Here is a 25,138-nt window from a genome sequence, read left to right as displayed (position 1 = left end):
GTTCATCTAATCTTATAGTGCGCTAACTGATTTGGGATAGTACCTGGAATACTTTCTAAACAGAGTAGCCATAATCCTAAAAGATCTGACACATTGGACAAGTTGCAGGAAATATATTTGAGCTTTTCATATAGCAGTCCCACATGGTAAACTTCTTTTAAAAGTGAGGCACTTCACAGAATGTTAAGGAAATTAGGGGATGAGGGAAGTTTTGTTTTGTTTTGAAAAAAACTCATGCAAGTCTTTGGTCTCTAAGAGAAGAATTATGTACACATCTACTCAGGCCAGTAAGTGTATAAAATTTCAGCTTAAACTAAGTCTTTGGATCCTGGCCTAAATAAATGTACCACTATATTCCCATAGAGGGACATGGCCTTGTTTCCTCAGTGAAGAAGGGATTGGCAGTTTAAAAAACTCCTCTTCCTGTCACCTTCTTCCCTCCCCAGTAGTATCTCTTTTTTTTCCTGTTAATGTGTGAGTGCAACAATGATTGTCTAAATGTTACATAGACTCGCAGTAAAGGATATTTTCAACTTATTTTATGTTACTAAAAAGAGAGAAAGCTTCCCACATACTATTTCTTATGAACTTCAGCTATCCCAGTGTGTACCTAGATGAAGAAGAAAAAAATTACCCACAGTTGCCACATTGAGACAATTCATTGTTGTTTCTTTCACATTTTCTTTCGAAACATTGTAAAAATTAAGCCAGTCTGTGTCTTGAAACATGCTAATTTGGAGTTAGGTCTCCACCACCAGTATACTCTTGTGTGTATTTTTAAGCCAAACTTTCATTGCCAAATTTGGTAAAATCAATAGCAATTACAATTCATAAAGGGTTTGATTGTTAGTATGAGATTTTCTATGAAATGATTCCAATAGCTAGACACCCCAAACAAAATGTTCCTCCCATACTGCTACTTAAATTGATTATCCTCAGCCATCAGAACACGCTATTTTTATTTATGCCTTCTCAGTCCCCTCCCCACCCTGATGGATATATTTATGCAACATTTTAATTTCCAGCAGCCTCCCTCTTTAAAAAACAATTAGCAGCATTGTTGCAAAATTTGAAGTTCTGGGGCATGTTGGAACACTTTTTTGTATCCTCATTACTAGGTTGTGATACAAGTGACAACTCATTATTTTTCTTCCTTTTATAGAAATGAAGATTTGAAGCAAATGTTGGAAAGCAGCAAAGATTCTGCTAAGCTGGATGCTATGAAAAGGATTGTTGGGGTATGTTAGGTTTTAATGTGCGTATAATGTTGGCAGCTCTGAAAGTTGTATTTCTTCATGCATTGAATACACATGTGCACGCACACACAAATTTAAGTTTCTTAGAGTTAGTCTGAAACTTTTTTTTTTAATAGCTATTGGCTTTACTATGTATTTTTTTGTCCTTATTAACATTAATTTATTCAGGAAAACAATGAACATGTGTTTTGTGCACCTTAGTAATATCATATATACACACAACAGACTATATTATTTTGAGAGCTAGACACTTGTAGCTTCAGCACCTTGGATATGGACATAATAAGTTTGAATGTTTCCATTTCAGTGGTTATTTGAAATCTCTCCCCCACTTTTCTTGTTACTGAGGACAGGCTAGCATGGATCTAGTTCACAGTCTGGAATCTTAAAGCTACTTGAGTATATCCAAGGTGATGTACAACAAAATGTTACCACCACCTCTTCCACCACCCCTCCTGCTATATCAAACTCCTCTCAGAAGTCCAAAGTATTCTATGGCAGGTGGACCTAGCTGAGGGGACCATGGGATCAAGTGCTCACTGTTTCTCTACAGAAGAAGAGGATAGGGTGAGAATCAGAACACATGGAACAGTGTTCGAAACTCATATATGCTAGGTGCCAAATGTAAACCAAGTTTACAGTCACCAAAACAGAATATCTAGTTGCCGTTCTTAGGTAAGACAGCTCTAAAGTCTCTTTTTTATGTGATGGACTGACTGTGATTGATTATCAGTTAAACACCTGGCTAGTTCAGATGACAACCTTGAGTTAGGTTAAGAACTTTGAGAAATTAAAGAAGAAAAGTCATTTGATCGAGAGACAATCCACACATATATATTGGCCTATTCCTACCTCTTCTTTTTTTATGGTGACCATGCCTGCTGAGGCTGCACAGAAAAAGCATTTTGGTTCTTGAAATTCATTCAGATTGTAAAGATAAAATATAACTGATAGAATTCTAACACTGATGTGGAGGCAGAAAAATACACAACCTTGACTAGGAATCCCTTCTGAACCAAGGTAAAACACTTCTCAGTTTAGTTAAGTGCTAATCATTGCAGGGGTTCCCCCGTCATAGTGTGGGTTCATGTCACAATAACTGTACATTACTCAGAAGTACCACTGGACTGTTAACAAGGGCCCCCATAAACTTCCAGACCTCTGGGAAAAGATTGTTTCCCTCTTCGCTTATTCACTTCTACACCATTTTTTTAAAATGTGGAATAAAATGATGGGATATTAAGTGGACTATCATCTGGGAGACAAAGGGAAAACTCAGTCATGAAATGCACTGTGTGACCTTGGGCCAGTCAGTCTAACCTACCCTCAAGGCTGTTGCGGGGATAACATGGAGAAAAGGAGATCCATGAATACCACCTTGAGATCTTTGGAGGAAAGACAGATCTAAACATAATGCTGATAAACAACAACAATAAGAAAAAGACTGCCCTGCCTGCCTACCCCTAATTTTGAACAAGGGGGGGGGGGGAGAGAGAGATTTGAAATCATGAAAAAAACTTAAAGAGAAAAGCCTCTCGTATGTAACCAAGATATTCAGGGCTACAAACAATGAAAGTTTCATGCAGGTTGTCCACAAATCCAATATGCAGCTATTTGCTGTGACAGGATTGCCTGTGTGGGTAGTGCTGGCAGGGTGCAATCCATGCTCCCATACTGCATATGAGCTGTTACACATGGAGTTCTTAACTGAAACATCCCTGGCACCATCCTCCTTTTTGTAATAGCATTTTTAGTTTGTCAAAGGGTTTTATATTATTTTGTTCTCTCAAAAAACTTACGAAGTAGACCACAGTGCAGTTTGAGTAAAGCAGCAAAAAGAACTGTACTAGCCCCTTCAAGACTAACACATTTATTAAGGCATAACCTTTTGGGGGCTCAAGTCCATCATTCTTGCTAATCCATGAATGCTTATCCAGTAAGATGTTTGCTAGCCTTTAAATTGCTACTGGACTGTAGTTTTATTTCTGCTGTGGGTCATGGCTAGCTGACTAACCCTTTGATTGACAGTGCAGCAGAGTAATGTACCCAATGAGCCTGTGGCAAAGAGGAGGAATTTTAAATTGGGTCTGCAGATCCTGTGGATTCTTGTCTCTCTCTCTCTCTCTAAAAAATGATACAAAGAAGGCTCTTGCCACTTGGCTTACCAAGACGGAAAAATGTGTAGGTAGTATTCTACCTGATCAAAGTATGATGCAGCCCACTAGTACACCCAATTCCTCACAAACCAAAGTTGCCTCTGACAGACTTGAGCACGGTAAGGCACGATTTGGAACTACCAGCCCCAGAATAAATGACATGAGTATTCACCATCCTCACCAGTGAGGAACTTCCGCTTGTATTTACTAAGATTAAATACAACATATATCCTTGGAATGGAGTACATTTTAAAGTCCACAATACTAACAGCATTTTGGTTCTGTAATTGGGACATGTAAATCTGCTTGGCTACTAGGCACTTTGTTTCTTCTGCCAGTTTACAGGTGCATGGGACCTCCTGGCCATAGTAATCTGGTTCTGGATTGTGATTGCTTTAAGTGGTACAGAGAGCTGATTAACTACTCTATTCTTCTTTAGGAAATACCACAAGTTTCAAAATAGAAAACTTGATTTAAACCAATAATTCAAATCTTTCCCTTTTAAGGGTGTGTATCTGGTTGAAATCTCATTGTTTTAAATCAGTCCACCCTGTCATACCCTGAAAGTAGATAATGAACTGTGAGTTTATGTTGTAAATAAGCCAATGGAGAGATTGCTTAATGTTATAGTAAGAGAATAGTACCCAGATTTATAGTGTAGCGGAGCTAAAGCTTCAGACTCTAACATAGATTCTACACTAACACTATTACAGCTAGGCTGAGCAGTTGCATTGCTGTTGTAAAGGGTAATTTGTAAATCACTGGTTATGATAGCCAGCATTTTACTGTGTTGTGAACTGCAACAGGTTAGCAAAGAAACTTTCCTGATCGCAAACTCTTAACCTCTCGTTCTATATAATATGCAATACCAAAGCTTTTAACATTCAGGCTATTTAAAGCTGCTAAACTGAAATGATATCTTGGTCTTTGAAAGACCCATTATGTTCTCTTGGGTTAATGAGCCATGAACAAAGGAGGATTTACACTGATCATTATGACTTAATGAGACAAAATACACTTTAAAAAGATCCTAAATACATATTTACATGGTACACTGCAGCTATTATGGTTGGTCAGTTAAATAATGCAAGATACATGTGAATTTCCATGATATATATTAAAGCTAGTGATTTTCCAAATATACCATCACAACAAATTGTGTGTGTTTATAAATATGCCTGAAACTTTTTTCATATGTTGTAGTATTAAACTGCTCAGCCAAATTATCTGAGACCTGTTAGTGGGGAAAGCATTAATTCTGGAAATGGTGAAGTTAGGCTGCAATCCGGTAAACATTTACCTAGAAGTAATTCTGAAATCAGTGGATTTTCTGAGTAAGCATTCTTCGGATTGTCCTGTCAGTTTCTATCTTAATTTAGCTAGGTATGTATCAGAGCAAAAATTTACAGGATATCCTGGCAGAGAGGCAGAGGATGACTAATAAAGTTGAATAGAAATGCCAAGAGTGTTCTGATTTGCCTTCCTTTTGTGTTTGTCACTTTCTTGCCCAATAAATACCAAAACTGCTTGTGTTTTGTAAATCTTTCATACACTTTTCAGATTGTAAAAAATAATATTAGTTGTGTGGTTATCTAGTAGACAACTTGTTACATTTTAAAGGACACATTTAACTGGCTTTAAAGATGAAGATGCTCTGAAGAATTTCAGAAGTGAAATATGATAGCATAATCATGGACTTTATTTGAAAATAGTGTGCTATAATTTTTCTGCATTGCAGAAATATAATTGTTATAATATAATTATTTATACATTGCAGGGGGTTGGACTAGATAACCCTTGGGTCCCTTCCAATTCTATGATTCTATAATAAATGTTTTATTTTGTGTTCCAAGATGATTGCCAGAGGGAAGAATGCATCTGAATTGTTTCCTTCCGTAGTGAAGAATGTAGCGAGTAAAAATATTGAGGTATGATAACAAAGCTTATACCCTTGCAATTTTATTCTTTTATAATGTAAATGTTTTCGATTCTACCCATGAAAGTGTTTTTTTATCAGAGTTCACTGTTAAAAATACTTGTAAATTTAACTGTATGGTGAAATAGAGGAAATCATGTACTGTATTCAGAATTTGTTTGGTACATAGTAAAGTGGTGAAATACTTGTTAAGTGAACAGTGTGCTGGACAGTTGCTGGACATGTACCATTGGATCCAAGAACTTTGAACAAAATAAAATTAACCTCTGGTGCTTTTCTACAATAACTAACAAAAGACTGCATAATGTTAGAATACTTATATTTTATAGCAGGCCTCCGGTTTCTGCATGTTTCATTTCTTTACAGTGCTGTAGCAATAGAAATAAAACAACCTTTCTGTGGGCAAAACCTGCACTGTTTCAGTGCATTCTGAATGGCAATTTGACTGCTGGGAGGGGAGCTGGTTGTAATTTGAGGCTTGCCAAGTGACCTTTTGGATACTTGCCAATGATGCTGTGTACTCTGCCAACATAGAACCAGGGCATGGGTCATGCTTGTTCACTCGTTCTCTTCTGTGGGTGGTGTTCCAGCTTAGAATTCCTTTTAAAAACTGGAATCATACAGAGGGCATGTGACATGGGTGGGAAGGAATTTTTGCCCTCAAAACTAGTGAAAAACGTTTTGTTGTTCTAGTAAAATTCATTTTCATAAGACATTCTGCCCTAGTCTTGTTATATGTGTCATGTCAAAAGATGCAGAAAAGTGACCTAGAAAGCAATTGGTGGTGTAGAACAGAAATAATCAAAGGTTTAGTCAATAACTCATGAAGTTTGATATACTTGTATTGATAAACTAATTAAACAGATCTGCCTGTGTTCCTCAGCTCTAATATGGCACTGTTATTATTAGTTTTAAAGGGAGGAGTGCTGTAACATTGAATGAAGGTAAATGATAAAATAATGGTCTAGGCACGAAATCAAAGTCCTCCTGCCTCTAGTCTCAGAGTGGTTTCAAGGAAAGTAGGCTTTCTCTGCACACCTGCAGTCATTCACTACAAAGGCCTCTTGTTGTCAGTGTTGATTGCTGCTTCTTCATAGTAGAACAACAAATAATTTAGTGGCTCCTAACCTTCTGTGATTCATTATCTTGCTTTTTGGCAGAAGGGGCAGAAAAATATTTCTTCATATAGTGATAATAATTATAGCACAGCTGTAGTTAAGGGGTTTTCAGAGTTTCGAATATAAACCCTTATGGTCAATTTGTAACTCAGAACAATTTTTTCTGTGCTTAGTTAAACATACACAGACTTCGTTTAGAACTTAACTAAAGCATACTTTTTTAAAGCCTAAGCTAGATCAAACTGACTAATTTGTAGTACTTATGAAACTAGAGCTTGGAAGCCTTTAATCTGTGAATCTGTTGCCCTAGGGAAGATACAATGACCATTATTCATGACTGTGCCCCTTCAGAAATACATATTGCATAAAATAAGTTTGGAAGGCAAAATTCTTCCTGGACAACTGTTAAGAGTGCATATTCTGAACTATATTAAATGATTCTGATTTGACTATCATGAATCTCAACAACTACAACAGAATGCAAGACCTCTGCTGCTTCACGTTCCCTCCCTTATTGTTCCTTTCAACCTCTTGTCTTTTGTGTCTATCTGCTTTAAGTTTATAACCACTTTTATCTATTAACTTTTATCCCTCTCCTGTTTAAGTCTTATGCGCTTTATTTTATTTGCATGTTTGTATCTTATGCTGGTCTGCTACCATAATAAAGTTTGTTTTTTTACTATTATGAACTAATTTGTTTTTCAGATTAAAAAACTTGTATACGTATACCTGATGCGCTATGCAGAGGAGCAGCAGGACCTGGCATTGCTATCAATTAGCACCTTTCAGCGTGCTCTAAAAGTGAGTAAATGTCAAGTTAGCAGTGTTTTCCTGGGAAGTTGTCTGTCATTACAAAGGTGCACATAATTTTTATTGGGGAAAGCAAGAACTAACTAGCTAAGGATGAGTAGAGGAATATTTAACAAGTCCTAGAACCTTATGATGATGATGCTGGCCTACTTGGTATGGCTACTGTTATTAAACAGAGACTCCATTTGGGGGGTCAGCTTAGAAAATATTCTGGTTTTGCAATGAAGTATGCATTTGTTTAGTCATGTTAGTCACACACAAGCAGAAAGTTTGTGAATTTTGTAAAGACTGCTTTCCCTCATTCCTAATTTAAAAGATAATCAGTTTATGTAGCAGAGATGAAGTTCTTCAATTCTGATGTGTCAATTACATGCCTTTCCCAATAATGGGCTCAGAACCATGGGGATGTGGAAATGAGATCTTGCTACTTCAGTGAGATGTTTTAGGTTTAAAAAGTTAGGATCGGTAGCACATGTTTGACTTATTCTGTTCTGTTTGGGGGCAGCTTAGAAATTAAGCAGTCAGTTCCTGAACATTTTTAAGCCTTGCTTGGTATTGACATTCAAGCTAAGCAATCCTTAATTTTAATGTTTTACGCTACTTTGGCTGTCGCTTCTATTTATTTTATCAGAATATTGGCTAAAAGCATACCAGATTTGCATCCACGTTTTATAAAGATCCTGCCTTCATCGCTTGGTAACATGCCTTTCTTGAAAAGGGCTTCATGCCCAGATGAGAAAAGGCAAATGTAAACCTTGGCTGCTACAGACATGGCTGTCTCAGGCTTTAGAGCAGTTTCCCCCATAATTTGGGTTTGGATTGTGGGATGAGCTCAGGTGCTTTAACAACTTCGGCGGTGTTAGGAGTATGGAGAAATATTTCTTACATGTAGTCTTGAGTACTGTACAGGCTTGAACTGTGTATCAGTCCTGTGCAAACAGCAAGGAATCTAAAGAGAGAGACAAAATGTTACAATATCTCCTAGATCTTTTAAATACAGTAACAAGCAATTTAACTGTCATCATAAAGCAAAATCAAGATTTTAAATTTAATTATGAGGTATCTCCCTGGGTTGACAAAGTAACATTGTTGCAATACAGTATAACATCTGATATATCTCTTGCAGTTTTCCCTCTTTCTATGGACTACTTTGGTCCTGGGCAAATGATTCTCTTGGTGTTTTCATTTGGAAAACGAGACAATGGTGACTTGCCTGCAGAATTATTGTTTACAATAGTAGCAATAAATGGAAGGCACTCTTTTGTACTGGAGACTATTTTGACTAAGTGTTGAATTATAACTAAGAACTTAAAATGACATTTAAAAACTAGTCTCCAATACAAAAGAGCATATGCTTGAATTTATCTAATGACTATTGGTGTTTTATTTTTATTTTAGGATCCTAATCAGTTAATCCGTGCAAGTGCTTTGAGAGTTCTGTCCAGCATCAGAGTGCCAATTATTGTTCCGATTATGATGCTCGCTATCAAAGAAGCATCAGCTGATTTATCACCTTACGTTAGAAAAAATGCCGCCCATGCAATCCAAAAGCTTTACAGGTATGTTCTCTAGCCATAAATATGGAAGATAGGTATTTAGTGCTCAGCAGAGTGTGTTATAATGAAGTTTAGCTACAGCTTTTGATAACTGCTTCCTGCTAATGGGCATAAAATGAGCAAGACAACTTTGACTAAAGGTTCTGAATTAAGATAGTGAAGACAAGTCAGTGCTGTATATTTGCAGCACTTACCAAAGTTATTTCATTAGTCAGATAAATTCCTGCCATTAATTTTGCATATATATATTTTTTTGTATTTAAAATAATTTTTAGACTGCTTTCCATCAAAAAATCCTTAAAGCGTTTCACAACTGTAAATAGAAGATCCATGAAACAACCTAGTACAGCACCAAACACCGTTAAAACATAGTCTGTTGAGCAAAACAAAGAAATGAAGCCTACAGCTTGACAGAATATTCTTAATAGAACTTTAAATATTTTATTTCCATGGGCAGGGTTGAAAGGATGGCGTGCAGGACTTGCAGCCCATTCAGTAAGAAGTAGCTTGAATAAGCCTTGGTGAAATTCATAATTCCACTCTTAAAATGAGAGAATCTGAATTCTTTTTGTTCACTTTCTAGCCTTGATCCTGAGCAAAAAGAACTGTTAATTGAAGTGATAGAGAAACTTCTGAAAGACAAGAGCACTGTAAGTAATACAGATTCAGCTTCTTTGTAATGCAAACTAAACTGTTCTTTTCACCTGTAACTTTATGGTACTTTAAACTTTAATCTGAACTGGGTAGAATGACTAGACAGGCAGAAGACACAATTTGGCACTGTGGGTGGAGAAGCATGCTACCAGTGCCTTGCTTATAAGTTTCTTCTTCCTTTCCCCCTGTGTAGCTGTTTGAGTGTGAATGCTGGAAACCAGTTCTAGAAGCAACAGCATCTTTTGAAAGATGTTCACTCTAAATGTCCAGGTAGCTACTGAGAAGGCTACTGTATTCAGATTAGTTCCTTAGCAGATTTGGCCTTTATAGACCACACATAACACCATGGTATGCAGTCTGGTATGGAGAGCATCTTCATTGTTAATCCGTGCCATGATTATTGACATGTGTGAGTCAGAAGAAAAATGGCATCCTGTTACAGTTTTAAGGAAAACACTCTGGCCACTGTTTCACTGTGATCCAAATTGTCACATGAGTCCCTAGGATGATCCAAGGCTGAATGTTGGGAAAGTAACAAGTTGCCATTCTATGGACTTTGTTATATTTTGGCTCCCTGGAATCTTGAATAGAAACAAAATGGTTTTGTTTCATCCTTAGACACAAAATGTAAAAGTTGTGGAGTGAGATGACAATCTCTCTGCTATTTTATAGCAGATTCTTAGTTCACTGATGTTCAAAGGGCTTTTAAGGTCTCCAGCTGTGGGTGTAAATACAGCTTTCTTTTGAAGCAAATTGAGTGCCCATGTGCCCTGTGAAGGCTAGATAGGATTATCTGTAGCAGCTGACTCTTGGGAGGTCAAATAATTTGCTTGTTAAAAATGAGCTGAAGAATTGGTGATGGCTTTGTGATGAGATTACTGATGTGTTCTAAACTAGAATATTACCTTTGGGAAAATGGAACAAAGTAAGGTGCATTCTTTTAACATATTTAACAGATATGCTAGAAGTAATGTGTGGCGTTCGGATTACAGATGTAAGGGTAACCTAGTATTTTCCAAAGTTATTGATTCAATGTTGATAAAAAGCTTTACTGCTGTGGTGGGAAAATAACTTGAGTTTGTGCAGATGCTGTATTGTGATAGATCTATTATCCAGCTATTAGAAGATAAATGACTGATCTTTACCAGCTTCCATGCTTCCAGAAAATTGAAATAAGAAGGGGAATATCATTTGGGCTGTATGATTAGGGCAGGTGGGATGGCCATTAATTTAAGAGAAGGAAATGTTGGCAGCATAGGCCAACTTGCACCATATTATCAATCAAACCTCGATACACTTCTTGTGATGACCCAGCACTCTCAGGTTTTTGCAACGTTAATTAGAATTCATGACAAAATAGATGCAAGGAAACATTTTGTACCCTTCATAATTTTATAGAAAATTTATTGTTATTAGAGGAACCATTTGCTTAGTGTGATTTTTTTCATTACCAGCTTGTCAACTAGCATAGATAATCTGGAGAAAATATGAACTCCATAGATTGGGTGTCACTTTTGTTGATGGTTCATGTAGTTTACCTTGGAGCGCAGCTAATGGCTGAAGTTCATAGCAACAGCACAGAAAAACGTGGCAACCAGTGAAAGACAAATGAACCATGTTTATTGCTTTAATATAAAAAATACATAAATGGAAAGCTGTATTTGAATTTGTTGAGCTCATTGGTAGTTTTGTAGGTATGATTTATTTTTTCTTGCACAAAAAAACTATTTAATTTTCATCTCAGTATGTCAGTGTCACTGTAAACTGTTTTTTGTTTTGTTTTTTATGTTTTGATTGAATCATTTTGTTTTAATTCAATGTTTTATGGGATATTGAACATTTAATAAACTAAGATCATCAGCTGTTTCCCAAATATTTAGATAGGTCCCAGCATAGTGGAAATTTGCTTTGAGGTGTGCTGTTGTCTAAAAACATGTAGAATCAAAATCAATTCAAATTATAGCTTGAATTGGAAAGAACTTACTGTTAATCATTTATGTTTAGTGCAGAACATGTTTGTAAATTCTGGTGTGGAGGATGGAGTGTAGTGTTATATGATGGAGTTGTTACAAATAAGTTAATATTCATATCTCTATCTTTTCATAAATACAATGAACTTTTTAAAGTGGATGCTGAAGATTCTTATTCCTTGTGAAAGACCTGCCATTCTAATTACACAAATTGATTTTGCCCCACCTCTGTGTTTACTGAATTTGCACACCCTCTTCCAAGGTGTAGAAAGAACAGTGCCTTAGTTTACTGTTAGTAGTCTTGGAAATGTCAGTTTCTGCCTAACTGGTAATTAGCTAGCCAAAAGGCAACATTCTGAGCTTTCTGTGTGTAGCCTTAATTTTAGGGTAATATGAAATTGAAATTGAAATGAGGAGTACCTATTCTTCATTTCACTCCCCTTAAAACTCTTGTGGAGAAGTAGCACCTGTAGCTACAATGATTATGAATTTTTATGTTTAGCTAAATAATTGCAGGTTTATAGGTTCTTTGTGGGATCTTGGTGTATGTATGTGTGGAGATAATGTAAATAGGGGGAATGGACAGAAAGAATTCTTTTTTATATATGCAACATTTAAGGTTTGTTAAGTGCAATATTTTTATTTTATATGAAAGCTTGCATGCTTTCATATGTAGTCAGGTAATGTTGAAAATATTAATTAATGGCAGTGTTAACTAATGTAAATAGTTCTAAAAACTGTAGAAAGAAAAAGATTGTAAATGTCAACAATGAGACATTTTCCTTCTACAAGTGATGTGATATAGAAAATAAATGTAAGTATAATGCATTTTCTTTAGTCCTTTACAAATAATCAATTCCCTTCTTTATGGAATGAGTTGTATACATGCTGGGACCAGCAGGTACCAGTACATAGCAGGGCTGGAGACAATAAATGCAACGTCACGTTTATAGTTATTGGTAATTTGTGAAATCCCCACAGGACTTGGAACTTGTTTAGCATAATAGCAAGACTATATTCTGAGCTGTTTTCTTTCAGTTGTAATCGTAGGTGCATACTAATAAACCAAATGTCAACCAAAAAATAGGGGAAAATTCTAACAAGTGAATATCGTTGTATTTAATATTTTTCCAAAAGTGCCATTTCAATAAATTGTACTTCTATTTAATTGCTTACTTTAAATCATTGGGGAAATTTTAGAGGTTGAAATGCAGATCCCTAGTGCTCTGCTAGAAGGTGACATTAATTTTCTTACAGAAAGCGGCTTCACATGCATGCTTAACTGCATACATATCAGTTGCTTCATACAGAAGCCTGATCATAGTAGCTATTTTGCATAGCATGTGGTGGAAACAAAACAAAATTTTATTAAAGCAGTTGCTGGAGGGGTGGGAAGAGATAATAGGCAATACACAGTGACAAGTGGTTATGTCATATTTGCAACTGATAGCTGACAGGGCAATGAGATGCATTATTTTCAGTACTACTTGTATTTTTGCTAACTCTTGTACAAGCAACAATTGGTAGATAAAAAACTCAAAAGGTTCAAAATGGTTTTTTAAGGCTGTCTGAAATAAAGTGGCACACTGCTTATCATTCAGGAAGGTAATTCATTAATCTTTGAACAATCCTAGGATGTAATATAATTTTGTGACAGAGGAACATGGCAGTGTATGTGGCTAATATGTACCCTTTGTACTACATATTATTATAGGGGACAGATAAAACATACATAACAAATTCAAACTTTAAGAGGTTGGCAGAGTAAATATTCATTTTTTGCCATCCGTGGCATATGATCTCTTGCTTTCTCTGGTATATATGGACATTACTGTAGTCTGCAAACACTAGTGTGGATACAAGTACTCATTTATGGCTGAACATTTAATAATTTCTTTATATGGACAAAGACTTATGGGTCCTTCAGTGATCCCACTCCAAAATTTGTTTTGATTTTAAGCATCACTGTGAGAGTCTGAGGTAGATAACACTTTTAACATGCACTACTCAAACCACCATAACTAACTGGCTAGTATATTTCAAATTTAAAAGCACATCATACATTAAAAGTACATTAAACAAGGCAACTAAAACCTAAACAAAACATGTTGGGTTCAAAGGAAAAGAAAAAAAAGTTTTCAGGTGCCCAATCCATGCACGTTTTACTTGGGAGGAAGCCCCATTGAACTTGGTTGGGATTTACTTCTGAGTAGCAGTGGCGATTTTAATCTGAAATCTTAGGCATAGTACAGTGCCCAGAGCTCAAAAACTGCTTGCAGTTATGAGATTCCCTGTCCCAAAATGCGCCTAGAACAATGGGAGTTTCAAACACCGTGTGAAAGAACTGAAGAATGAAGAGCCCTCAAATATTCCATAGTACCTTCCTACAATGTATTTTACTCCTGGTACTATGTGTTGTCTTCAAGTTTCAGATTCAGTGCTGTTATTTAGAAGCAATATTAACAAGTGGACGCCCCTATACCTAATACATCCATCAACTGAACTACACCTTATCTAACTGAACAAGATAGCTGATGGGCTTGCTCTTAAGCTCATATTCATATTAAAGCTACAGTACCATATATCATCATGAGCTGTGTGTGCCAAGGGGGCTGTACAATGAGAGAGTGAATAAGGCATGGAAATGGGAGTGATCTGTGTGCAAGGGAGAGTTGAAGAAGTAAGGAGAAGGTTGGAGAGGAAAAGGAGGTGAAAGTGAAAAGTGGGTGGTGCAAAAGGGAGTTCCAAAAAAGGAGGGAATGGGGTTGAAGATGAAAGCAGGGGCATGAAAGGGTCTGAAGAAAAGGAGGGGAAGATGGCTCCATAATTGGGAGGAGGAAGATGCAAGGGGTTACCATGGGGTTGGCTTGCATGTAATGGTGTTGCACAAAAGGAAGGAGGAGGAGATGTGGAAATGGGGATGAAGGTGAAAAGAGGTGCAAAGCAGGACTGCAGAATAGAAGAGAGAAGTGGCTTCAGAAATAGGGTTCAGAATCTTAAAAGCAAACTTAGTAGTTACATGAGGTGGGAAGGAGAAGCTCGAGGGGGTTAATATGGGAGGAATGGCAGCGGGGTTGGTGAGCAGAGCGAGCGGGGGCATAGACCCAGTTATATGTATATAATCTTAAATGAAGAAATCACACATCTGCCTGAAGAGTGGTCCTCTATGGCTGAGTTCTTCTGGATTGCTAAGTGCTCTTCCCACCTTTAAGTGCTTTTTGCCAATGAATAAAGTCATATCAATGACGGACAATTAAGAAAGCAGATGTAGCCAATTAGATAAAGTGGCACATCCACTGTCTGGAGAGCATTTCCACAAGATAGGAAATAAAATGAAATAAAGGCCACATAGCAGCTGCATTTCTCACAAACTTGCTGAGTAGTCTTAACCTACATGCCCTTTCCTACAGCTTGTTGTTCAAACTTATTGTAAGTCCATTGGAGTTACTGATTCTCATATGCTTGATTCTTGTTCTCTAGCTTGTAGCAGGAAGTGTTGTGATGGCATTTGAAGAAGTCTGTCCAGACAGAATAGATCTGATTCACAAGAACTACAGAAAACTCTGTAATCTGTTGGTGGATGTGGAGGAATGGGGACAAGTTGTCATCATCCACATGCTGACTCGATATGCACGCATGCAGTTTGTCAGCCCCTGGAAAGAGGTAAGTAACTTTTAAAAACTTATTTTGAATACTTCTGGCTTGTTAGGAGCAGGCTTAGTAACAAACACTTTCAGGAATGTACATCAATAGCTCTCAGATGGCCAGTACAACTGATCCAACAGTTTGCTTATTGGCATCGTTAATGATTTGTCACGCAACAAGACCATCAGACAATGAGTATCAAAATGAATACACTTATCATTATTTTGTAGATTTCTGAGAGAAAGCATTTTTGTGGAGAATGAGCAGTCAACTCCTCTCCACATCAGCTAGTATGGGCTTGATTGGATCTTCTAAATGAAGTCTTAGTCATTGTATTTCTGGAAATACACTTGCAATGCCACACTTTCTGACACTTTACAGTCAGGCAGATAGATTGATCTTGAAGATTAGTGCAGTCTTGTAACTTGGCTCACAAAAGTTACTACCTTGCAGAAAAAAGTAGGAAAAACCCCATTATATCAAGCAGGTTTTCTGGAGAAGGACAGATCTATCTCTGTTTTGTACTAGTTGTGGACAAACAGATCCTTCTTTCCTCATGCTTATCACAGTAACAAAGTGGGTTGGTAGAGAAGGAATGAAATGATCTTCTCCTTTTCTGCCAGCCCACTCATCTGCATGGAATTCTTGGTCACCTATTACTACCAGGCGATTTGTTAAATACAAGGCTTACTTAATGGATTATTGATCATATTGGATTGTTGGTCAGATTGAGTTGTACTGGCTTCCTGCATTTTAAAACTGGTGAGAGCATTTTCAAATGCGAAATGATTTACCATCATTCTATTACTGCTCTCATCCCGTCATAAAAGTGTATTTCCTACACTTATACAGTGGTACCTCGGGTTACATACGCTTCAGGTTACAGACTCCACTAACCCAGAAATAGTACCTCGGGTTAAGTACTTTGCTTCAGGATGAGAACAGAAATTGTGCGGTGGCGGCGTGGCAGCAGCGGGAGGCCCCATTAGCTAAAGCAGTGCTTCAGGTTAAGAACAGTTTCAGGTTAAGAACGGACCTACGGAATGAATTAAGTACTTAACCCGAGGTACCACTGTATGTTAAATTCCATACCCTAGTAATACTTGTAGTACTACAAGATAATGTTATGTGTGTTACTGTTTTTTGTGTTGACGTGTGGTATTTTATTTTCTGCATATATTGTTTGAAAGGTTTCTTCTAAGCATCACATGTCCTAGCCTACATGTTGTGTGCAGACACTTGGATTGGGTTTTTCCATTGCTTTATCCCCAAAGGTTGACAGGAGGTTATACAGTGTTTTAGGAATGTAATTGTATGCTGTGCAACACCATGATATTTTCCCCCATAATGTTAGCAGAATAGAACTTTTGTGCCCGCGCACACAATGTAAGGTGTAGTCATCGTCTGCCATATTGTTGGTCACACAAGTAGGCAGGCCCAGCGAGAGGGGAGGCAATGTGCACTGCTGTCCCCTCTGTTAAATACTTCTGCAGCAAGGCATAATGGAGCAGGGGAGGCTCTTCACACAGCAGTTTAGCAAGCCACTCTGTGAAGCACCTCCCCCAAATTATTAAAAGGAGAGTTGGTGAGCATGGGGGAGGCATAAAGGGAGTGTGTTTGGTCATGTGGGGGGAAAGGGCTGTTGGCAAGGAGGTAGGTGGGGCTGGTGGGTGGAGCAAGCAGTGGTGGCGGCACCTAGTGTGTATATGATTCAATGAATGATGGAATAATGTTTAGCTTTTTGACTTGTTTCATATAGGCAAGAATAAAGGACACTTTTATCAGATTGTGTTTGTGCATTCATACTGTAATATTTCCTCATAATTCCCCTCGATCATTCTGGGTACTCTTTTCTGAACCTTTTCTAGTTCTACAATATTCTTTTTTAGGTGCCGCAAGCAGAACTGCACATACTATTAAAAGATTACCATAGATTAGTATAATGTTATGCTATTGACAGTTTTATTTTCAATCCCTTTCTTGATGAGTCCTAAAATAGAATGTTTTTACATCTGTTGCACACTTTACATCTGTTGACATTTTTATTGCGATATTTACCACAAATATCTTTTCTGGTCACTCATTGCCAGTTTAGAGCCCATTAGAGTACAGTGGTACCTCTGGTTACGTACTTAATTCATTCCGGAGGTCCGTTCTTAACCTGAAGCACCACTTTAGCTAATGGGGCCTCCCGCTGCTGCCGTGCCGCTGCTGCGCGATTTCTGTTCTCATCCTGAAGCAAAGTTCTTAACCTGAGGTACTATTGCTGGGTTAGCGGAGTCTGTAACCCAAAGCGTATGTAACCCGAGGTACCACTGTATATAAGTTTCAGCCAGCATATACAAGCCATTTTCTTGAGACTATATCAGCGTCTCACTGGGATCAATTAATGCTATATACCCATGTTCATTTTGGGGATGTCCTTGAAGAATGGGTTATCCAGTTAATGGAAGTTGTAGCTTCCTTTGCTGACTCAAAGGCTGTGTGTGGCTGTATTCATGATAAACAGGTTCAGCAGCGATGAGATTGGTGCAATCCTGAAGTCTTTCTTCCCATTTGTCATTCCCGTTCCTATGTACATAGTATTTTTTTCACAAAATTATGATATGTAGTGCAGATAACTCCATGACCTGGATTGATCAAAGTCAGTCTAGTCAGAACAGAAAAGACAATGCTGCTTCCAGTTACATGTGAAACAAGATCTTTTTGCTGTTTAACCTGCACACTAACATTCCTGTTCATATCCAGATGTCTTTTTCTTTTCTTCTTTAGTGTACTTCTATTAACATACTCTGTAAAGGAATATTATTGTGCTTGAGGGAGATGAATAGCATTCATTCAATGATTCAGTCACCTTGCTGCATTCTGGAATTTTTTTATCATTCTGTTTTTATTTGATAACTTCGAAGCAAATAATGCAGTAGATTCGATTTTCATAATGTTTGTTGCTGCCATCAGCATTGCCCATCACTGGTTACTGATAAAGAGGATTCCATCTCTTGGATTCGATAGGACTTGCAGTGAAAGAAATTAATTCATGTTTGTTGTTTCAGCCACTTTTTAAAATTTTCAGCTGTGAAGCAGTTTTAGATGAATTGCCACAACAGCATTTCATATCTTACCCCAAACCTTCATAATAGTTGCAACAAATGAAGTTGTATTTTTGTTGCTATTGGAAAATTTATTGTAGTTATCTCACTTTTCATTCAAATCCTTGTTTCTTTCTGTACCATTCTTGTGGGCACAGGCACATTTTTAGCTTTTGCTGCCACAAGGATGACATGGTATTGCAGTTTTTAAGAACAGGCAATATCAGTAGCTGTTCACTCATAAATGCTGCCTGGTAGAGGCCCAGCACAACTGCAGTGTGTCCAAACGCATAAATGTTGTTAAGAAACTACAAGTGGTTTACATGCTGCTTCTCCTTTAGTGTTGTATTCATTACCACTGCACTGGTGGTAGCCCAGATTAGTACCAGTCCATATGTAATACTACAGCACAGTTAAAACTGACAAAGAAAGAGGATTGTGTTTGTAAACCTGGGAGCCACTCTGTCTCTTAACCATGATTAAGAGATTGGCAGTATTATGTCTGCACAGGGCAAGAAAGTTCAGAAACCAGATTGGTTTCTTGCTAATTTAATTGCTAAAATAGAAGGAGAACCTCTTTGAAATCAGCAGGTCTCCATGCTTTTTTCAATAGGTTCTTAAATAAACACATAACAAGGTTTCTTGTGTAGTAGAACAGATTTTTAATTTAGTTTATTTGCATCATTATAGATCAGTATTTAGACTGTTTATATGTAAATGTATGATTTGAGGAACAATTAACTGTTGACAAAGTATATTGCAGTCATATCAATTGCAGTGCATTTTCCATAATTTTTCTAACTGACATCTTTGATAAATAGTGGTTGCCAAGTCAAAACCGATTATACAGTGCACTAGGAATTCATGGTGCTGTCAGGGAGAAGACCGATTGACTTTAAATTTACATATTAATGAGAAGATTTGTTAAGGGGGTGCTTGACTATAGAAAATAACAGCATATTTATAGGGCACGACATTTTATAAATAAAGCTGATGCAGGAAAATGGAAATTAAACCTTTCAGATTAATACATTCAAGAATGTTAAAATGCATATTTGCATTTTTATTTTATGAATTTACCTTCTTTTTCAGAGCAGTATATTTCCTCCTCCCCAAGTTAAATGTTCTGCTCTTGCAGGATTAGTAATTTTGAATTATTTTGTGTGCCTCAACAGGTAAAGGAACCCACCAATAAACATAGAGAAGATCATAGTTTATGGTGTATTAATTTTGGTACAAGCCCTATTATCTTCATTCTTACAAAAGAATAAAGATTCATATCCCTATTAGGATTTTGAGATAGTACAGTAGTGCTAGTCATACTGATATAAGACAAAATATTTAGTGTGTAAACACTCTAGCTTTTATTTCATATAAATGAGTATCTTGAAAGCATGTCTTTCAAGTCCACCAGTTCATTAACTGTTGATTTTAAAATGTGCGTTCCAAGCTTAATTACACAGAATCATTAGCAGTTGGTATAATTGTTGGGATAAGAATTCAGATCTTGCCTGGCAACTTTGCTTTCAGTGGGTAACAAAAAAGGTGATAAAGTAACTACATCTAGCACTGTGTGTTAAATTTTACTCATGAATTCAGTCATTGCAGTGATTATACAGACCTCTGGCCCATTGCTGAGTATCTCCCGAGTGAAGATACGGCTGTTAAAATCACAAGTGCCCTGTTTTTCCTCATAACAGTCCTAAACTCTGAGGTTGCTGTCCTGTACCCATTTACCTGGCAGAAAGCCCCATTAAGCACAAAGAGACTTCTGAAGTAGACATGTATATCATTGGACTGTAAGTTAACAATACAGTACATTCTTAATGAGTGCCTGGCTTTGGATGCTGCACAGCAGGAAACATGCCTAAGCATCTTTGCAAAGTTTTCACATTTTGCATTTACCATTTGTGAAGGGGATTCTTTAACTTCCACCTGCACTTGTTGTATGGTAGTATTTTCAGAAAATACCTTCTGTGATCCAGAACCCCCAGGTCAGGTTCAGTGGTGGGGTGGCAATTGGAAGAGCTGGGCAAGCTGGAGCGGCTTGTTGCTGCTGCCCGTGCTGGGCCTGGTGGCAGGCCAGGCCTGACTCTGCAAGGTGCAGGGTGCAAGTCACCCCAGCGCCTAGCAGATTACAGCCTTCGGATGTTGCCAAGGAGTGCAGGGCCCATCAGCAACGTTGGCACGGGGTGAAATCCACCCCAGCACCTAGCCGAGTGGGGTCTTCTGGTGCTGCTAACTTGCAAACTTGCTAACTTGTAAATAACTACTCAGACGAAACCTGCACTGAGTTCAGTGGGCCTTACTCCCAGGTAAGGGTGTGTGTTTTATCTAGGCAGCCATGGCTCCTCCAAATGACAATATCTTTTTTGCACCAGGTCAGTGAGCACCACTTGTTTTTAAAATTCTCCCATATATACAGAACTTACAGACTGCATCTGTAGGTTCCCCCTCTGTGTCAAATAACTGGGGTCAAATAAGTGTTGTTTATTTTTTATAATACTGTACATGAAAGATGGATCGCCCTCGGAAGGTTCTGGACTCTCCTTCCTTGGAGGTTTCTAAGCAGAGGTTGGATGGCCATCTGCCATTGATGATTCAGCAGAGTTTCCTAAATTGCAGGGGGTTGCGCTAGAAAAATGATTCTATGTTTTTCTGCTTCAACAATATTTCATTATGTTTCTATTATTTTATGTAATTGTATTTTGTATAAATTATAAAAATTATAAATAAAAATGTTCTATTTACAAACAAAACATTTAAATAGCTACTTTCTACCGGTAGAACAAGAAGGGGCATGGGCATAGCCAGGATTTTTGTTAAGGAGGGCAGGCTTTTGTTGGGGGGGGGGGGATAGAACCTCAGATTTGTCTTGATTTGTCTTGATTATTACTCATGGGGGACAGCTGTCCCCCCGCCCCCCTTGGATATGCCCATGATGGGGCACAGGAAGGAAACAAGTTTGGAAGGGGGCCACAGTCAGGAAAAGGTTGGGAAATACTGGTCTATGGTGTTTCTGTCCCTAAATAGCTAATACCAAAGGAAAAAAAGTGTACAACTTAAAAGCATGTGGAATACTGTAAGAATGGCCCAGAGCAGCTAATGCCTTAGTAATGCCGAGTCCTGTATTTTTACTAATTGTAGTTAGTGTTTACCCACAGTATATAAAGCTCTCCATTTCAAAGCCTGGATGACAGAAAAGAAGCTTAGGGCACCCTTTCTTCACCTGTTAGTTACACTCTAAGTTTTAGATTCTGCAGATATTTTTTGAGTTTTGAATAGAGTAACTTGGGCACAATAATTTTACATCCTTGTAGGCTTTAAGAAAACAACAGCAAACCATTACTCTCTGAATCTTTTGTCTCTGCAGTATGATATTTGAAAACATTGAAGTTACCATATACTTTTTATAACATGCCAAATAATCAGGCTGTTATTTTATGTGAACTCATAATGTCTCTTGATGGTCTTAGGGAAATGGGTGGTTAAGCGTATATGAAAGTATGGGTCTGTTTGGGGGAATAGATTTTGTACCCTGGAAGATTCACTGATTGATCTCTAAGGTTTTGTGCTGTATTTGATTTATGGTTCTCCTCCTATTATTCTAGTATATAGACATACTACTTATTGAGCTATTGCTTGGTCAGCTGAATTACAGAGGCCCAGGCAGCCAATAGATGTTTTTTCTTCAGGCTCTGAGAAAGAAACAGTGTTTGCCAGGAATCTGTTGAGAAATTTGAGCTGTAGTTCAAATTCAAAATATGCTAAACAAAATTTAGAAGGTGACATACCATATATATGTTTTTGGTGCTACCTGAAAGTGAAAAGTAAAGCAATATGTATGCTTGTATGCGTTTTTCTCACCTTTGATAGGAGGGAATTCTGGAAGAGTACAGTGAGAAGAATTTCTATGGATCTGAAGAAGAGCAGAAAGAGAAAAATCAGGAAGCGAACAAGCCCTATTCTATGGACCCAGACCACCGATTGCTGATACGAAATACAAAGCCTTTACTACAAAGCCGGAATGCTGCTGTAAGATTAACTTTCTTCACAAATGTCTTTGGGTTTTTTTTAAAGCCAGGCTGTGTTTTTTAATTTAGCCATTGAAAATAGTCTGTACTGAGTACAATAGATATCCAAACATAACCACCGTGTAACGTGCAGGCCTACCTTGCCATGTATTCTGGCTTAGTGTATTTTAAAGCTGGGGGCGTGTTTAGACCTTGAAGCTAGCTTTTTTTTCTACACTTGTTTTTTTATCTGCTAAGAAAGCTGCTTATAATTCAAAGAAAATAATGTAATACCTGATGTCTTTGAATATGTTCTTTTGCTTCAAGGAACGTAAGAAATTAAAAATTTCTGTATGCAAATACATTTATACTATGTGAAAGAAAAGCGTATTTACCAGGTGAAAGGAGGTGACTTGTCGTCATTTTTTCAGGTGGTGATGGCAATTGCACAACTTTACTGGCATGTAGCACCCAAATCTGAAGCTGGGATTGTTGCTAAATCATTAGTACGTTTACTTCGTAGTAACAGGTAAATCAAGCATATTTTTCTGCTGATTTTCCCAACAGTGGTTGGTAAAAAGTTATGAAAGGTTAAACTGGTTTTCATTTGTATAACAGTAATTTAGGTATTCATTATTCATACATGGATTTGATCAATATTTACAAAATCTGAAAAATGTTAATAGTATTTAATGAGCTCAATTTTATAAAGCTCACTGGAAAAGAAGTATAGTGTACATTCATAAGGTATAAATTTGGTTCAAAATCAAGATCTGGCACAAGCATACAATGGAAGTAGGTTTTAAAGATTAAGCTTCAGGATTTATGCATTCCCTCTCCTGCCACCATTCTCTCATGTTAGTTCCCTACATACACCTATCCTGGCTTTTTCAAATGAAATGAAACCAGGTATGCGTCTGTAAATTTACTTTGACTATTTGGGTTTAATCAAGGTTCTCAAAGGAGTGTACCAGATTTCATTTCCATCAATGTTGGCAGTGTTTGCAATAACTCTGAACCCGTTTAGTACTTTAAACAAAGAACTTGGATATTCCATTATATAACATATCTTCAAAATAATTTTGAAGAGCATTCTAAGAATTTGAATAACCTTTACTTTTGAATCTAGCTCTTTAAAAATGTTTCTAATAGAGCAGTGCTTAAGAGTTATGCATATTAATAATCTAACGTTGGCTTTTAGGGAAGTACAGTACATTGTTCTCCAGAATATAGCAACGATGTCAATCCAACACAAGGTTTGAGGTTTTGAATACATAACTTCAAAATTGCTACATTTTAACCTCAGTATAATTACTAAATATTGTTAATTTGTGTTTTCCCTCCCCAGGGCATGTTTGTGCCTTACTTGAAGAGTTTCTATGTTAGGTCAACTGATCCAACTATGATCAAGACATTAAAGGTATGGTTTTATATTTATATTAAATACACTAATTATTCTTAATAGGATGAATATATTTGTTCCTCAGCATTGACCTTAAGATAACAGTTTTGTAATACTAAAACAAAAAGAGCAAAATTCCAACTCATCTCTTTAGGAAATTTTATCTTGAGCAATATTATGAGGAATATACTGTATATACTCGAGTATAAGCCGCCCCGAATATAAGCCGAGGCACCTAATTTTACCACAAAAAGCTGGGAAAGCTTATTGACTCAAGTATAAGCCAGTTCACCACACCACAAACCTGGTGGTGGCTGCAGCGGCGGAGGAATCGGGTTGCTTACTTCTCCTCCAAAAGCTGCAAAGGTGGTGGCGGAGGAAGGAGCAGACCGAAAGTGCCCTCACTCGAGTATAAGCCGAGGGGGGCTTTTTCAGCATTAAAAATGTGCTGAAAAAGTCAGCTTATACTCAAGTATATACGGTACTCTGTGTTGTGAACAATTTAAATTGTAGATAACATACTCTTGCACATGTTTAATTAGCAGGAAAACTTGTGTTGAACAGGGCTTGCTTTCTAGTAAGTATAAAATCGCTTGCTGAGTTTTTAAAGGGAAGACAAATTTTTTTGAATGCAGAACCTTAGTGCAATTTGTAATAAGCAGTAAGTAAAAGATCTGCATTTAATTAATCTCTACTAATGTCAAAGAGGACAGAAACGTAAGTTGTTAAATGTAATTTGTTTAAATAATCTACTGCAGGCTTCCTCAACCTTGGCCCTCCAGATGTTTTGAGACTACAATTCCCATCATCCCCGACCACTGGTCCTGCTAGCTAGGGATCATGGGAGTTGTAGGCCAAAAACATCTGGAGGGCCAAGGTTGAGGAAGCCTGATCTACTGTATAGGAAGCTGTAGCAGGGGGGAAAAGAACAACTTTCTTCCGTAATTAGTTATTAGAAAGATTGGGATTACATAAATTTGTGTATATTTTATATATATACACCACTAGAAATGCAGATGTGAAATTGTGAATTGGGTACAGAATATAATGACTAACATTATAAGTCTGAATCTTGCCAAGATGGAGGCACTATGGGTCAGTGATTCCAGTGTCTGAGGAAAAGTCCCAACGCCACAGCAGCTTAAAACTGTAGAGTGGGGCAGAGACTTATGTAGGGCAGGTGAGTGTGGCTTGCCCACAACAGCCTTTCAGGCCATATGGGGAAGTATGGCAGTCCTAATTAGGCCAACAGGCAAGAGGTTTCCAACTCCTGAAGCGTTATATAATACAGGCACAGTGTTTATTTTTCTAGCTCCTTTTTCCAACTTCACAAAAGGCCTCTCTTCTACACCTGGATAGAAGCTTCAGAACATTGCCTTAGGCATGGGCCATGTTAGGAGTTCTTACAATCCATATGGATCAGATGAGCTAACACACAGCTTTCAAATCATTTCCTTTAATCCTGACAACAGTTCTCTTATTAAAAATTCATGGTGATTTATTTTCCAGCCTTCAACTTGCTGAGGGCTTTTC

General features: G+C 37.4%; 1 protein-coding gene across 3 annotated transcripts in view; it reads left to right on the top strand.

Annotated features, from left to right (window-relative positions):
* Positions 1-25,138, top strand: part of AP3B1 (adaptor related protein complex 3 subunit beta 1) — a 138,078-nt gene that overhangs the window by 32,455 nt on the left and 80,485 nt on the right. For all 3 annotated transcript variants that reach the window (XM_083403726.1, XM_083403725.1, XM_083403727.1), the window contains 10 exons: positions 1,163-1,238; positions 5,266-5,340; positions 7,172-7,267; positions 8,675-8,835; positions 9,416-9,482; positions 14,937-15,119; positions 22,067-22,225; positions 22,635-22,732; positions 23,405-23,459; positions 23,552-23,623. In XM_083403726.1, coding sequence (XP_083259852.1) covers positions 1,182-1,238; positions 5,266-5,340; positions 7,172-7,267; positions 8,675-8,835; positions 9,416-9,482; positions 14,937-15,119; positions 22,067-22,225; positions 22,635-22,732; positions 23,405-23,459; positions 23,552-23,623 — 1,023 coding nt within the window. In that variant the 5' untranslated portion in view covers positions 1,163-1,181. The remainder of the gene's footprint in view (positions 1-1,162; positions 1,239-5,265; positions 5,341-7,171; positions 7,268-8,674; positions 8,836-9,415; positions 9,483-14,936; positions 15,120-22,066; positions 22,226-22,634; positions 22,733-23,404; positions 23,460-23,551; positions 23,624-25,138) is intronic.

Source organism: Podarcis tiliguerta (genome assembly GCF_965153285.1).
Source record: "Podarcis tiliguerta genome assembly, chromosome: 11".
Classification (NCBI taxonomy): domain Eukaryota; kingdom Metazoa; phylum Chordata; class Lepidosauria; order Squamata; family Lacertidae; genus Podarcis; species Podarcis tiliguerta.
The sequence above is the reverse complement of the archived record's forward strand: the minus strand, read 5'-3'. Positions and strand labels throughout refer to the sequence as shown.